The sequence below is a fragment of the Equus asinus genome, chromosome 2 (genome assembly GCF_041296235.1).
Source record: "Equus asinus isolate D_3611 breed Donkey chromosome 2, EquAss-T2T_v2, whole genome shotgun sequence".
In the NCBI taxonomy this organism is placed as follows: Eukaryota; Metazoa; Chordata; class Mammalia; order Perissodactyla; family Equidae; genus Equus; species Equus asinus.
In genome coordinates, this window is record NC_091791.1 from 39,599,065 (window position 1) to 39,612,467 (window position 13,403).

The following is a 13,403-nucleotide window of genomic DNA, read 5'->3' on the forward strand; positions in this document are numbered from 1 at the left end:
TTTTATTTTATGTAAGTTCATTGTTTTATTTGCTGCAAATCTACTCAACAAACTGTTTTTTTCTACTATTTAGCATTCACAGAGAAATGATTCCACTTTCTCTCTCTGTTCCTTTCTCTCTTCCACACAAAGACATATATATTCTGTTTCACTATTTTCTGAATGCAACTACTATTTTACCAGGGTTGTAAGTGTTCAAAAATTACATCATTAGAGTGAATTACATAATATGTTCTGAAAGCAGCAAGCAGGTAAGATGATTAGTACATGTTAACATAAAATCAGACTAAGTAGTAAGGTAGTCCATATTTCATTGTCTAGGGGACATATTCCAAAGAGTTCTCAAAGTCAGCAGCCAGCCTCAGGGCCTGCTCATAATACTCCAGGGCTTTATTCATTTCTCCTTTCACTTTGTGAATGAACCCGAGGATGCTCAAGGTTTCTATGTCTAATGCATTTCTCTTAAGTTTCTTTAAAGCCAGTTTCTCCAAAGAACTGATACTTTTCTCTCTTGCAAATGATGCCTTTTCAGTTTTTACTGCTTTTAAATAATGGATAATTGCATGGTCTTCAGATTTATTTTGAAATTCCTGAAATCGGCCATAGGAGAAATGTATCTTTTGCAGCTTTTCTTTGTCGAGTTCATCAAGTACTTTCATGCCTAACACTTTTTGGTAAGTGTCTTCAGCTTTTCTGTGGTTGCCTACTGCTGTGTACATATCTGCAAGGTGTACATAGCCAATCTCAAGTGTAGGCTTTTCTTTCAGAGCAAATTCCAAATGAGATATGGCTAATCTTGCAATTTTCTCAACATTTTTTCTATCCTGTCCTCTAGGTTGCCAGTTTGCAGCTTTCTTCATTTGAATCACTTGTCCTCTGTAGCAAAGCCCTATCTGGTGATGCACGAAGGCAGAGGAGGGTGTTGCCTTCAAGGCCTTTTTAAAGAGCTGAAGAGCTTTATCCAGAGAGCCTTTTTTTCTGTAAAACTTGGCCGCATATCGAAGGACATAGGTCTGCGAGGACGTGTTGGTCAGCGCTTCTTCAATGTACTTTTCTCCTTCAGCTTCTTGTCCTACATCCTGAAGCTTCAGGGCAAGGAGAGCTTTAATATATGCATCTTCTGGATTTAGCCTGATGGCCTGTTTTAGTATGTTTAGACAAAATTCCGCACTATCCTTTCCTGATTCGTAAAGGCCATCCAGGCGATAGGCGGTGATTGCATACCCAGTGCTGAATTCAGGGTTTTCTGGGTCCACTTCCAGAGCCTTTTCAAAGCAGGCCTTGGCCCGTTTATAATTCTTTCCTCCACATTTCAGCAAGGCCCATCCTTCCTCACAGTCCATCTGAGGACAGTCGATTCTATAGCTGGAGGGATTTGCAAACTTCTTGCAAGTGTTCTCCACCTTGTCCAGGTAAGTCTGAGCTTCTGCCAGTCTGCCCATGTGGTAATACAGCCAGGCATAGTTGCCCCAGGTAACCAGACTTCTCATGCCTGATTGGTCACCATGTTCTTCCTGGATTAAGTCTTCAGCTTCTCTCAAGCTCTTCAGGGCTTCCTCATTCTGGCCTTTCAGGTGTTTCACATAGGCCAGTAGGTTGTGTATTCCCACGTTGTATTTGGTGTCTAGGAACTCAATCTCATCGAAGATCCTGTTTTCCAAATCAGGCATTGCAGTGTCTTCAATTAGCAAATCCCATGTAAAGTGACATCTCAGCTGCTCCAGCCTGTCCTTGATCTGATCTCCATCCGCATTCTTACTGTAAAAACAAAAGCAGATTTTCTTTGTTAGGTGAGGAACAGCCAATAGAAAGAAGCCAGCTAGGACGCCTCATATTTAGAGCTCAGCCTTGAACAAGGCACACCAGCTTTGATTTCCCTTAGAGTCTCTATATGTCTGAGATCCACATAGACTTTGAATACATTTTGTTTGGCTCCATACACTGGCTCTAGTTCTTTCTAGCCAAGGAAGCTCTCTGTGCTTTGGACTTCATTTGTAAAAAGGGGATAATACTACTACTACTACACCAGGTTTGGTAAGGATTAATAAGCGTATATATGGGGGCTGGACCTGTGGCCAAGTGGTTAGGTTCGCTTGCCGCTTCGGCAGCCCAGGATTTCGCTGTTCGGATCCTGGGTGCAGACATGGCACCACTCATCAAGTCCTGCTGGGGCGGCGTCCCACGTAGCACAACTAGAATATACAACTATGTACTGGAGGGCTTTGGGGAGAAAAAGAAGAAGAAGGAAAAAAGAGATTGGCGACAGATGTTAGCCCAGGTGCCAATCTTAGAAAAAAAAAGCCTATATATGTAAAGCACTTAGAGCATGTTATGTCCTATATGTAAGATTTTCTTATTTTCCTATTAATGTAATTAGGACAGAGAGCAGTTAGAAATACAGAACCTTAGGAAACATTATTGACCTGAGGATCTTAGTCTGTAGATTATGCAACAAATTAAGACAACCTGAAAGATATGTGACCAATTTTTTATCTACTTATTACTTGGAAATAATTCTAGATTCACAGAAAGTTGCAAAGATACTACATAAATTCAGTATACCCTAACCCAGTTCTCCCAGTGACTATATCTTACACAACTATAGTACACTCTCAAAACTAGGACATTGACTTGGTACAATATGTGTGTAGTTCTGTGTCATTTTATGACATGAGTAAATCCATGGAACCACCACCTCAATTAAGATGCAGAAACCACTTCTTCATCAGAAGCATGTCACACTTGTTTCCTCCCTACCTCACCAAACATCCCTAGCCTCTAGTAACCACTAATTTGTTCATCATGTCTATAGTCTTATCATTTCAAGAAGGTCATAGAAATGGAATTGCACAGTGTGTGACCTTTTGAGATTGGCTTTTTTCACTCGTCATAATGCCCTTGACATTCATCCAAGTTGTTGAGTGTATCCGTAGTTCATTCCTTTTTACTAGGGAGTAATATTTCATGGTATGGGTGTACCACAGTTTATTTAACTATTCATGTGTTGTAGGACATTTCAGTTGTTTCTGGGTTTGGCCTATTACAAATAAAGGTGCAATGAATAGTTGTGTGTAGACTTTTGAGTGAATGAGAGTTTTCTCCTCTCTGATAAATACCAGGAGTGCAGTTGCTAGGCACTTGCTAAGTATGTGCTTATGTTTTTAAGAAACTGTCAAACTGTTTTCCAGAGTGACTGTATTATTTTACATTCCTACCAGCAGTGTATGGATGATCTAGTTCTCTGCATCCTTACCAGTATTTGGTATTTTCATTTTTTTTTTTAGTAGGTATGTAGTGGTCTCTCATTGTGTTGTAATTTGTATTTCCCTAATGGCTAGTGGTGTTGAACATCTTTTCACGTGCTTATTTGCCATCCATATATGCTCTTTGGTGAAACATCTCTTTATATCTTTACCTATCTTCTAATTGGATTGTTTGTTTTTTATTATTGTGTTTTGAGAATTCTTTATAGATCCTAAATATGAGACCTTTGTGAGATATGTGGTTTTCAAATATTTTCTTTTAGTGTGTAGCTTGTCTTTTTACCCTTTAGTGAGGTCTTTTGAATAGCAAAAGTTTTTACTTTTAATGAAGTACAATTTATTGATCTTTTCCTCTTGTGGGTCATGCTTTTGGTATCATGTCTGGAAACTCTTCACCAAGCCCTAGGTCCTGAAGATTTTCTCCTGTGATTTCTTCTACAAGTTTTATAGTTTTACATTTTACATTTAAATCTGTGGTCCATTTTTAGTTAGTTTTTGCCTATATATATATGTGAAGATTATGTCTGTGGCTCATGTTTTTGCCTATAGATATCCAATTGCTCCAGCACCATTTGTTGAAAAGACTCTTCTTCCTCCGTTGAATTGCTCTTGCACCTTTGTCAAAAATCAGTTGGCAGTACTTGTGTGGGATTATATCTGGGTTCCTATTCTGTTCCACTGCTCTATGTGTTTCTCTCTCCACCAGTACTAACCTTGCATATAATCAGTATTAAAATTGCGTAGGGTGATTCCTCTCACTTTATTGTTTTTCAAAATTGTTGTTTTAGTTCCTTTGGCTTTCCATATAAATTGTAAATTGATATTGCCTATATCTATAAAAAATCGTGCTGGAGTTATGATAGGAATTTTATATCAGCTAGGGGAGAATTGATATTTTTACTATGTTGCATCTTCTAATCCATCAACATGCTATATTTCTGTTTGTTTAGATCTTCTTTGATTTCTTTCATCAGCATTTTGTAGTTTTAGGCCTTCAAGTCCTGTATGTGTTATGTTATTTATACTAACGTATGTCTTTTTGAGCAATTTTAAGTTATATTGTGTTTTTAACTTCAGTATCCACATATTCATTGCTATGTATCTAGAAATACAAGTAATTATTATGTGTCAATCTTGTATTCTGCAACCTTAATGAACTCACTTGTTAGTTCTAGGAGTTACTTTATAGATACCTTGGGATTTTCTGGGTAGTTCACTGTGACATCTGTAAATAGGGAGAGTTTTACTTTTCCTTTCTGGTCTTTATACCTTTTATTTCCTTTTTTGCTTATTGGAGAACTTGCTTTAGCTACCCTTAGGGTAGGTCTGCTGGCAACAAATTCTTAGTTTTCCTACATATGAGAACGTCTTGATTCCTGCCTTATTCCAGAAGGATATTTTTGCTGGATATAGGATTCTGGGTTGAAAGTTCTTTTTCTTAGCCGTTGAAATATGTTTTCCCCTCTTCTACTAGACTGCATGTTTCCTAATGAGAAATTAGTTGCCATTAGAATTGTGGTGGTTTTTTTTTTTTCTCTTATAGGTAAGGTGTTATTTCTCTCTTAATACTTCCATGGGTTTTTTCCTTAGTTTTTAGTTTTCAGAATTTTGACTATAATATATCTTGGATCTTTTGGGTTTTTTTTTTTTTTGCTGAGCTACTTGAAATTAGTATCAGATTGTATAATTTATCATTCTATCTTCACGTTCATGAATTCCTTCCTCTGTCCTCTCCAACCTGCTGCTGAGCTCAAAGATCGAGTTTTCATTTTGGTTATTGTGGTTTTTAGTTTTAAAATTCCTATTTGGTTCTCCTGTATATATTCTATTTCTTGGCTGAGACTTTCTATATTTTCATTTGTTTCATGTTTGTTCATCATTGCTCATTTAAGCATTTTTATTATGGCAACTTCAAAAGGCTTATTAGACAATGCTGATATCTGTTTCATTTCAGTGTTGTTGTCTGATGATTATTCTTTCTCATTCATGTTGAGATTTTCCTGGTTCTTGGTATGACAAGCAATTTTTATTGAACCTTGGACAATTGGGTATTATATCATAGACTGAGTCACATTTAAAAATCTATTTTAGCAACCCTACTCTAATGCTGTTGTGCTAAGGGAAGTGGAAAAACACCTTATTCCACGCTGCCAGGTCAAGGTGGAATCTAGTTTACCCACTTGTCTTTCATTAACACTTTATGGGGGGGCCTGGGCTCTTCATTGTTGCTGGATAAGGGTAGAAGTTCGGGCTCCCTCCAGGCTTCTGCTCATACTACCCTGGCTGGGAGGGGCAGGTGTGCCTTGTTATTCTTCCCCATGTGGCCTTTAGTGAAGCCAGGAAGGGAGGTGAGTTGGTAAGTGTGGCCTTATTGCCTCTGGGTGGTGGGAAAAATCCTGAACTCCACTAGACTTCACTGAAACCTCTTCAGTGGGGAGTGGGAGGGCATCTCATTACCACCAAGTGGTGTTAATATCTAGACTCCCTTTGTGGTCTTCACTGACACTGAAGAGAGAGGGACCCTTGTTACCCCCCATGAAAGTCTGTGCACCCCACTTGGCCTTCTCTGGTATCACCCTGGTTAGAGGAGGGGGAGGGTGAGAGTTGGGATGCCTAGCAGTAGCCTGGTTAGGGCAGAAGTCTAGGCTCCGCATTCAGCCTTGCAGGCAGTTGTCAGAATGGGGCTACAGTTTTTGTTTATTTGTTTATTTTTTCCTGTGGTGTTTGGCTGGAGTAGAATGGTTGTTGTTTATAAGTTTCCTGTCTTGGTAGGCTGTCCCTTTTTTGGTCCTCTGGCTAGAGAGAGCAGCTTTTCATGGGACATTTCTGTCCATGCCTGTTGGTATTTCTAGGTTACTGTCTTCTCCAGCAGCCCGTCTGGAAATGCAGGAAAGAGAAAGCCCACAAGACTCACTGCAGTGTTGTTCCTTGAGTCCCATGTTTCCTAGGCGATCTGCTTCTTTTATCCACAATGAAGCATGTTGTTATATTTGTCTTATATTTTACATACAGGGTTTTAAACTGTGTGTAGTAAGAGGAAATGGGAAATATACATCTACTCCATCTTTCTGGATACAGAAATCCTTTGCCCAAGTATTGATATGGTTTATCCCACTGCTGTCACTAAAATGGTGTCAGGAGAAGTGAGAATAACGATTGTGCTTGAAGGTGTGCATATGTATGTGTGTATGTGTGTTAGGTAGAGCGGGGGAAAGGTGGTATTGCTTTTTTCCCATGTTCTCCATTTGTTCTGTAGGCAAGGCAATTGGTTTTGTTACTCAAAGGAAAGAGCCCTTCCTCTTATGCCTTCTCTGTAGGATACTGACTTCCAGAATAGAGAGTCAGGCCTAACTGAGGTTTCAAATGGTAGAGCTGGATCAGGGAATGTGGGGATGCGTTGGTCTGGGACACATCATGGTGAATTTATCCAGCCAGTTTTTAGATGAAATACTGAGGAGTGGTGGATTTCCCTCAGCATAGCAGGCTCTGCCCTAACAGTCCTAGGGCATTGGGGAAAGGAAACTGAGGAGAAGAAAACACTGTGCATGTCCAAGTAAGCCAAGTCAGAAATAGTTGCCTTTTACTGAGTAAGAATGTGGCCTGTGGATGACAGCTTCTGGTCATCTCAGTTACATTAGTCATTCTATACTTCCTGTGGGAAAGAGGCAGACTGGGTAGAGTACAATCTCAACGAGTAACTTCCCTACCTTCCACTCAAATTAGATGACTTAAAAGAAAAAAAACCCAACCCAAACCCCCAAAACAAAAAAATATTAGATGATGATCTAGGAGACAATAGGTATATGCCTATAAACAATTTAAAAACCCTTCCAACAAAGAAAAGCCCAGGACCAGGTGGTTTCACTGGTCAATTCTACCATGCATTTCAAGTTTCAGGAGCACAGCTAAGCTGGGAGAGAGGGAGAGAGCTGAGCTGCCAGCTGTCGAAGTAGCCAATTAAAGCAACAAGGCAGAAATGAAAGAGTTAAACCTTTAATCCTTACTGTGATGATATAAGCAAGAGGATAAAACTGGAGAAAATGTTAACATCCCTGTTCCATTTCCCTCAACAGAACAGCACACAAGTTGAAGGTCAGGTTGATCAGCACAGCCATGGCAGAGAGCTGTGAACAAAAGTCTCTGGCAATTTATGGACCCTGAAGTGGGGGAAGTGTGAAGGGAAGGGCTAGGAGTGGAAAAGTACAGGATACTGAGTCAGAGTGGGGAAAAGTGTCTTCAAGTTTTCCTCTCCTTTCCCCTATAAGAAATGAAGTCACCTGGGCTAGGAATGCAACTATGTGAAGAGCATGATGAGCCAGAGAGGCCTGAGTACCTTGACTACAGCTGTCTTTAGAGACTGCAGTTTATTTGGCTGTCCACCAGGTCTGTGTGGGGAAGGCAGCTTTCCCTCGTGAGGCCTGTCAGGTAAAACCTTTATAATTACCTATGATCAGGGCTGAAAAATCACACGTAGATTTTAAACCAGGAGTTTTACTCCTCATAAAAAAGAATTAAAACTAATTCTTTTGTTTGTTTTTTTTTTGAAGGTATGCTTTTTTGGTGAGGAAGATTGGCCCTGAGCTAACATCTATTACCAGCCTTCCTTTTTTCCCCTCCAAAACCCCAGTGAGTACTTGTATATCCTAGTTGCAAGTCATTCTAGTTCCTCTATGGGGGACACGTGCCACATCATGGGTTGATGAGTGGTGCGTAGATCTGCCTCCAGGATCTGAACCGGTGAACCCCAGGCCGCCAAAGTGAAGACAAACTTAACCACTCGGCCATGGGGCCAGCCCCAAAACCAATTCTAAAAGTCTTCCAAAATTAAAGAGGAATTACACTTCACTTCCAAACTTGTAAATTCTATGAGACCATGATACTAAAACTAAACAAAGGCAAAAATAAAAAAATTAAACCACGGATGAATTATTTTATGAATATTGATCCAAAATGCTCAGCAAAATACTAGCACACTGAACTTAAGAGCATATTAAGAGGATTATACACTGTGACCAAGTGGGATTTATTCCTGGAATGCAAGAATGGTTCAGTGAAAATCAATCAATTTAATACACCACATTAATAAAATGAATGAAAAAAACCCCACATTATCATATAAATTGATGTAGGAAAAGCATTTGACAAAATTCAATACCCTTTAATAATAAAAACTCTCAACACACTAGGATAGAAGGAATGTACTTCAAGAAATAAAGGCCATATATTGAAAATCCACAGCTGGCATCATAGTCAATGGTGAGAGACTGAAACCTTCTCCTCTAAGAGGAGGAGCAAAGCAAGGATACTCCCTTTTGCCACTTCTATTCAACATAGTACTGGAAGTCCTAGCCAGAGAAATTAGTCAAGAAAAAGAAAGAAAACACATCTAAATTGGAAAGGAAGAAGTAAAATTATCTCCATTCACAAGCAATGTGATCTTGTATGTAGGAAATCTTCAAGATTCCGCACAAAAACTGTTAGAACTAATAAATGATTTCAGCACAATTGCAGTATACAAAACCAGCACGCAAAAATCAGTTTTGTTTCTATACACTACTAATGAACAGTCTAAAAAGAGAATTAAGAAAGCAGTCCCATTTATAATAGACCAAAAGGAATGAAATACTTAGAAATAAACTTAACCAAGGAGGCAGAAGACCTGTACACGAAAACTACAAAACATTGCTGAGAGACATTAAAGAAGACACAAAGGGGAAGGCATCCTGTGTTCATGGACTGGAAGGCTTAATATTGTTATTATGTCAATACCACCCAAAGCAATCTACAGCTTTAATGCAGTCCCTATCAAAATCCCAATGATGTTTTGTGCAGAAATAGAAAAATGCATTGTAAAATTCATATGGAATTTCAAGGGATCTTGAATAGCCAAAATGATCTTGAAAAAGAACAAAGTTGGAAGCCTCACACTTTCTGATTTCAAAACTTACTACAAAGCTACAGTAATCAAAACAGTGTTGTACTGGTATAAAGACAGACATATAGACAAAAGAAATAGAATGAAGAGTCCAGAAATAACCCCTCACATATATAGTGGTATTAGTCAGCTAGGGCTACTATAACAAAGTACTACAGACTGAGCAACTTAAACAACAGAAATTTATCTTCTTACAGTTGTAGAGGTTGGAAGTCTTAGATCAAGGTGCCCACTAATTCAGTTTCTGTAAGGGCTTTCTTTCTAGCATCTGCATAAAGCCTTTCTTCTATGATACATGGAGAGAGAGTGCCCTTCTTCTTTGTCCAAGGACATCAGCCCTATCAGATGAAGGCCCCGCCAGACTGATGGAGAAGAGGTTGGTGAAAAGCAGTTTTATTGATGTGCTAATTCCTCTCTCAGGCTCTACAAGGCCTTGTAGAAACCTGGGAGCTAGGAGGTACCAGTTATGTAGAGTCCACTGAACCTAGAGCCAGGGAGACTGTGAAAATTGGCTGTGTCAACTTGCCAAGGTCATACCCTCTGATCTGTGCCTCTGTTTACTCATCTGGAAACAGACTGTTCTTTTTATGGTATAAAATTTTGCAAATCACTAAACTGGAGTCTTAACCCAAATTTGCTCCTGTTCTCTGAGAGGTTGTATCTTACTAATTATTCTGTGCGTTTGCATACTCTTCTGGAGAATGGTCACTGACAAGAAGAGGCCTGTAACCTCTTCCTTATTCGTAGGAACAGAGACAGCATACATGGTAGTATCCTGAGACTCCAAACCAAACATGTTAGGCCAAAATGAAAATACTTTCTTATTTTTAATGTTTTCTACTGTAGTCATCTAAAGTGTTCTTATTCACCAGACATGATTATCATACCTATACAAGAACATTTTCCAGTCCTGTAGGTGCCCATGGCACCCAGTCTTGGCCTACCTCAACCTGCTCCATGTAACCTTCTTTAGTTATGGTGTGTATGATAAGAGGTCGAGAGGAATGAGTGGTGAGACTGGGGTCCTGGGTACAAGTTAGGCTCCTATTACTGGTGTCTGACAAGCTCCTGTTTCTCCCTACTTTTCATTGGAAATTGCCCCACTCTCCTTATATGTAGTAAAGTGATGATTCCCCAGCAGCTTTTGCAAAGCAAACTTATCCCTAAGCACAGTTAATTTAATCATGGGAAAACCCCCTTATTGAGAGGAGACAATTAGACTTGCTTCCCTGGAAAGCTGAATCTGGGAAGTGTTGGACCTGTGACATATGTATTTGGGTACCATTGTCAGCCATGTTTTTCCATGTGGCCTGAAAATAATAAAAACAGGAAGCTTGTTCACAGAGTAGAATATCAAATGGCTGAGCTGAGAGAAATAGAGAATTTGAGATGAGTTGGAAGGTTCTGATGATGCCTTTTGTTCACAGCTTGAGCATCAAAAGTCAAGGGGTGAGGACCTTGTGCAGTGTCTTACAGGGTTTCCAGGTGAGTGATGAATTGTTTGAAAACAGATTACCAATGACTAGACCTCAGACCATATTGAGGGCGGTTCCTAGTACTGCAGAAACCCATGGACTGGCCAGGGTTTGGAACCGGATCGGCCTCATACCCTAAAGGAGAGCTTCAGCTGGTCGTTGCCTATCCTGGAGGTTGGTGTCTGGATTCTGGATGACTGCACAGAAAAGGGAGAATTGTGGGAGATAGCCCCATCTTCCGTTAGCCTCCTATATGTGTATAGAAGGAATCTACTATAAAATATAAAATGTACTCTTAATTTAGTAACCAGGATTCTGGTTGTTACTTTTGGTGTCAGCTTGACAGAATTAAACAATCCCCCTGGTTCAGGAATGAAGGAAGTAGGCCAAATACCAAGAAAGCCTCTTAATCCCTGATCACTTGGGCAGGAGGTAGAAGCAAGGAGCTATGGTTTGGCATAGAGAGCCCTCTGTTGCTCTAGCATGGACACCCATGTTCTGAGTCAAATTCCCACTCAACCTTAACTGTTGTTCTTGGAACTTGAGTTTAAATAATTAGCAACTACCTGGCACCTAGAGCGTACAAGTAAGAGGTGACTATTATTATTATATTTCCAGTCATCAAGTTAAATAATGCTTTCTTCATAAAAAGCTGCCCGTACTTTGTCATAAAATGAGAAACAGAAGAGGAGCAGCTGCAAGAATGTTTTCCTCTGAGAAACACTTAATCGGACTCACTGCCACATCTCAAAAGTTTCTTCTCATCCCTCCTGCCCAGCTCATCTCCCATCTCAGCCCTTACGAATTCTATAAGCTTCCACTGAGACATCCTGAACTAGTCAGAAAGTTCTTCACGAATAAAAGTTTCTGAATAAATAAGACAGGTTTATCCATGTATTCTGATCAGTGTTCGGGCTATAAGCAAACGCTGAAATAAGTGAATTAGAAAACCTCTCCTTTTTGGGAGCAAGGTGTCTTTGGAATTCTTGTGGAGAAAAGCAATTGGTTTTCTAATTTTCCACTGCACTAGATAGAATGCAGAGAAGCAGACAAAATGTTTACCTTGTCATTGCTGTGAATTTGGCAGTGGTCCTGGTTCTGTGGCACTCTGGCTCAGGCAGATTAGGTTTTCAGAATCTTGCCCATTGTTCCCTTGGGATAAGCAGAGCCATGAGGGACACAAGACAGAACAGCTTTAAGGAGAGAGGAAGCAGCCAACAAAGTCTGCTTGTAGCTGACTGTGTGTGCGCATCTGGTGATTTTACAGTTAGGAAAGAAAAGAAGAACTGGAGAAAGTGAATCTTTTAGAAAATGAAATTTCAGCACTAGGCTCTCAGTCCATTCCCTGGAGTCTAGGACCGGCTTTCTGAGCTATGTAAGCTACTTCACTTCTGTGAGTGTCTGTTTCCTCAGCTGACAAACAAGTGATTTGAAATAGATTATCAGATCTCAGCCCTTACTGCATAGTGGAAAAATCTAGGGAGCTTGTAAGAATAATGCTAACTAGACCCCATCCCAGACCAACTGAATACGTCTCTGGGAGTGAACCCCAAGTCTCAGTATTAAAACGAAACCCTCAGGTGATTTTGATGTACACCTGGGCTGGAACCAGGGCCTAGATGATCCCTGGTGTCTGTTGTATGACCAGAATTCTCTGACTGGGTGATCTCGGGCTCAATCCCTGGACCTATTTCCCTTTCCCTGAGGCCCAGAGTCAGTATCTTCATTACTCTGTCCTTGTTTCCCCACCTGTGTAGTGGGCAGTTAAGTCCTCAGTCTCTTCCTGATTCACAGGGTGGCATGGAAAAAGAATGGAATTCCAAGTGTTTTGACCACTATATAAAAAGCATGCTCTTGGTTTTTGAGATTGTTCCTAAATGCTTTCAATCACATCTGTGGAGAAAGATTCAAAGATACCAGAAGTCCTTTGTTGTGAATGGTCCAATGATTTTCACATCTACTCATGGGTCTTCAAGGGTCCACTCAGCCCTCCTTGACCCAGTTGGTCTTACTGCAACATGTTCAAGTACTAAATCAATTTTTGTCATTCCCTTTTTTACATTTCAGGCTTATTTTGAAACAATTATCGACTCATAGGAAGTTGCACGAAGAGTCTTGTGTACCTTTCACCCCAGTAGTGACATCTTATATGACTTTAGTTCACTATGAAAACCATGAAAATGACACTGGTACTGTATGTATATTTTAAAGATAAAATATATCATGAATTCATCTTATAAATTCAAGTTTACATGATTTTTACTTAATCTAATTGATCTCACATCTATGTATCTTTCCTCCTGAACTGAATATCTCTTTTCTTACTGATACCAACATTCAAATGATCTATTCCACAAACACTAACAATAGTCTCAGAGTAATAAAATCAACAAAACACCTTCAAAACTATTCCTGAGCAGAGTCTAACAGTTTTTTTTTTTTTTTTTGCTGGTCTTTTTGTCCATAAGATATATCTTTCTAAAGATGTCGAGTCAGATTACTGTGTATGAAAAATCACTTGGAATTCTTCTTCTCTCTGTAGTTTTATACTCTATCTCATATATATTTTGGTTTATTTGCCTCATTTTGACTTACCATTTGTATATTGATTTTTGTCTTTTTTATCCTACCATTGTACTATGAGCATTGTCAAACGTAGAGAAAAGTTGAGAGAATTTTACAATTAACACTAATATACTCACTACCTAGGTTCTACAGTTAACATTTTAC

General features: G+C 39.5%; 2 protein-coding genes across 3 annotated transcripts in view; one reads left to right on the forward strand and one right to left on the reverse strand.

Annotated features, from left to right (window-relative positions):
- LIPA (lipase A, lysosomal acid type) overlaps positions 1-13,403 on the forward strand; it is a 277,601-nt gene that overhangs the window by 88,610 nt on the left and 175,588 nt on the right. The gene's annotated exons all lie outside the window — the stretch shown is intronic.
- LOC106845003 (interferon-induced protein with tetratricopeptide repeats 1-like) overlaps positions 1-13,403 on the reverse strand; it is a 22,597-nt gene continuing 9,194 nt past the window's right edge. The window contains exons 1-2 of one of the 2 annotated variants that reach the window (XM_044754537.2): positions 11,736-12,862; positions 1-1,758 (exon numbers count right to left, since the gene is read on the reverse strand). In XM_044754537.2, the coding sequence (XP_044610472.1) occupies positions 318-1,758; positions 11,736-11,743 (1,449 nt within the window). In that variant the 5' untranslated portion in view covers positions 11,744-12,862 and the 3' untranslated portion in view covers positions 1-317. Of the gene's footprint in view, positions 1,759-11,735; positions 12,863-13,403 lie in introns of those variants that run through there. The other variant, XM_070487509.1, reaches the window with a different exon arrangement.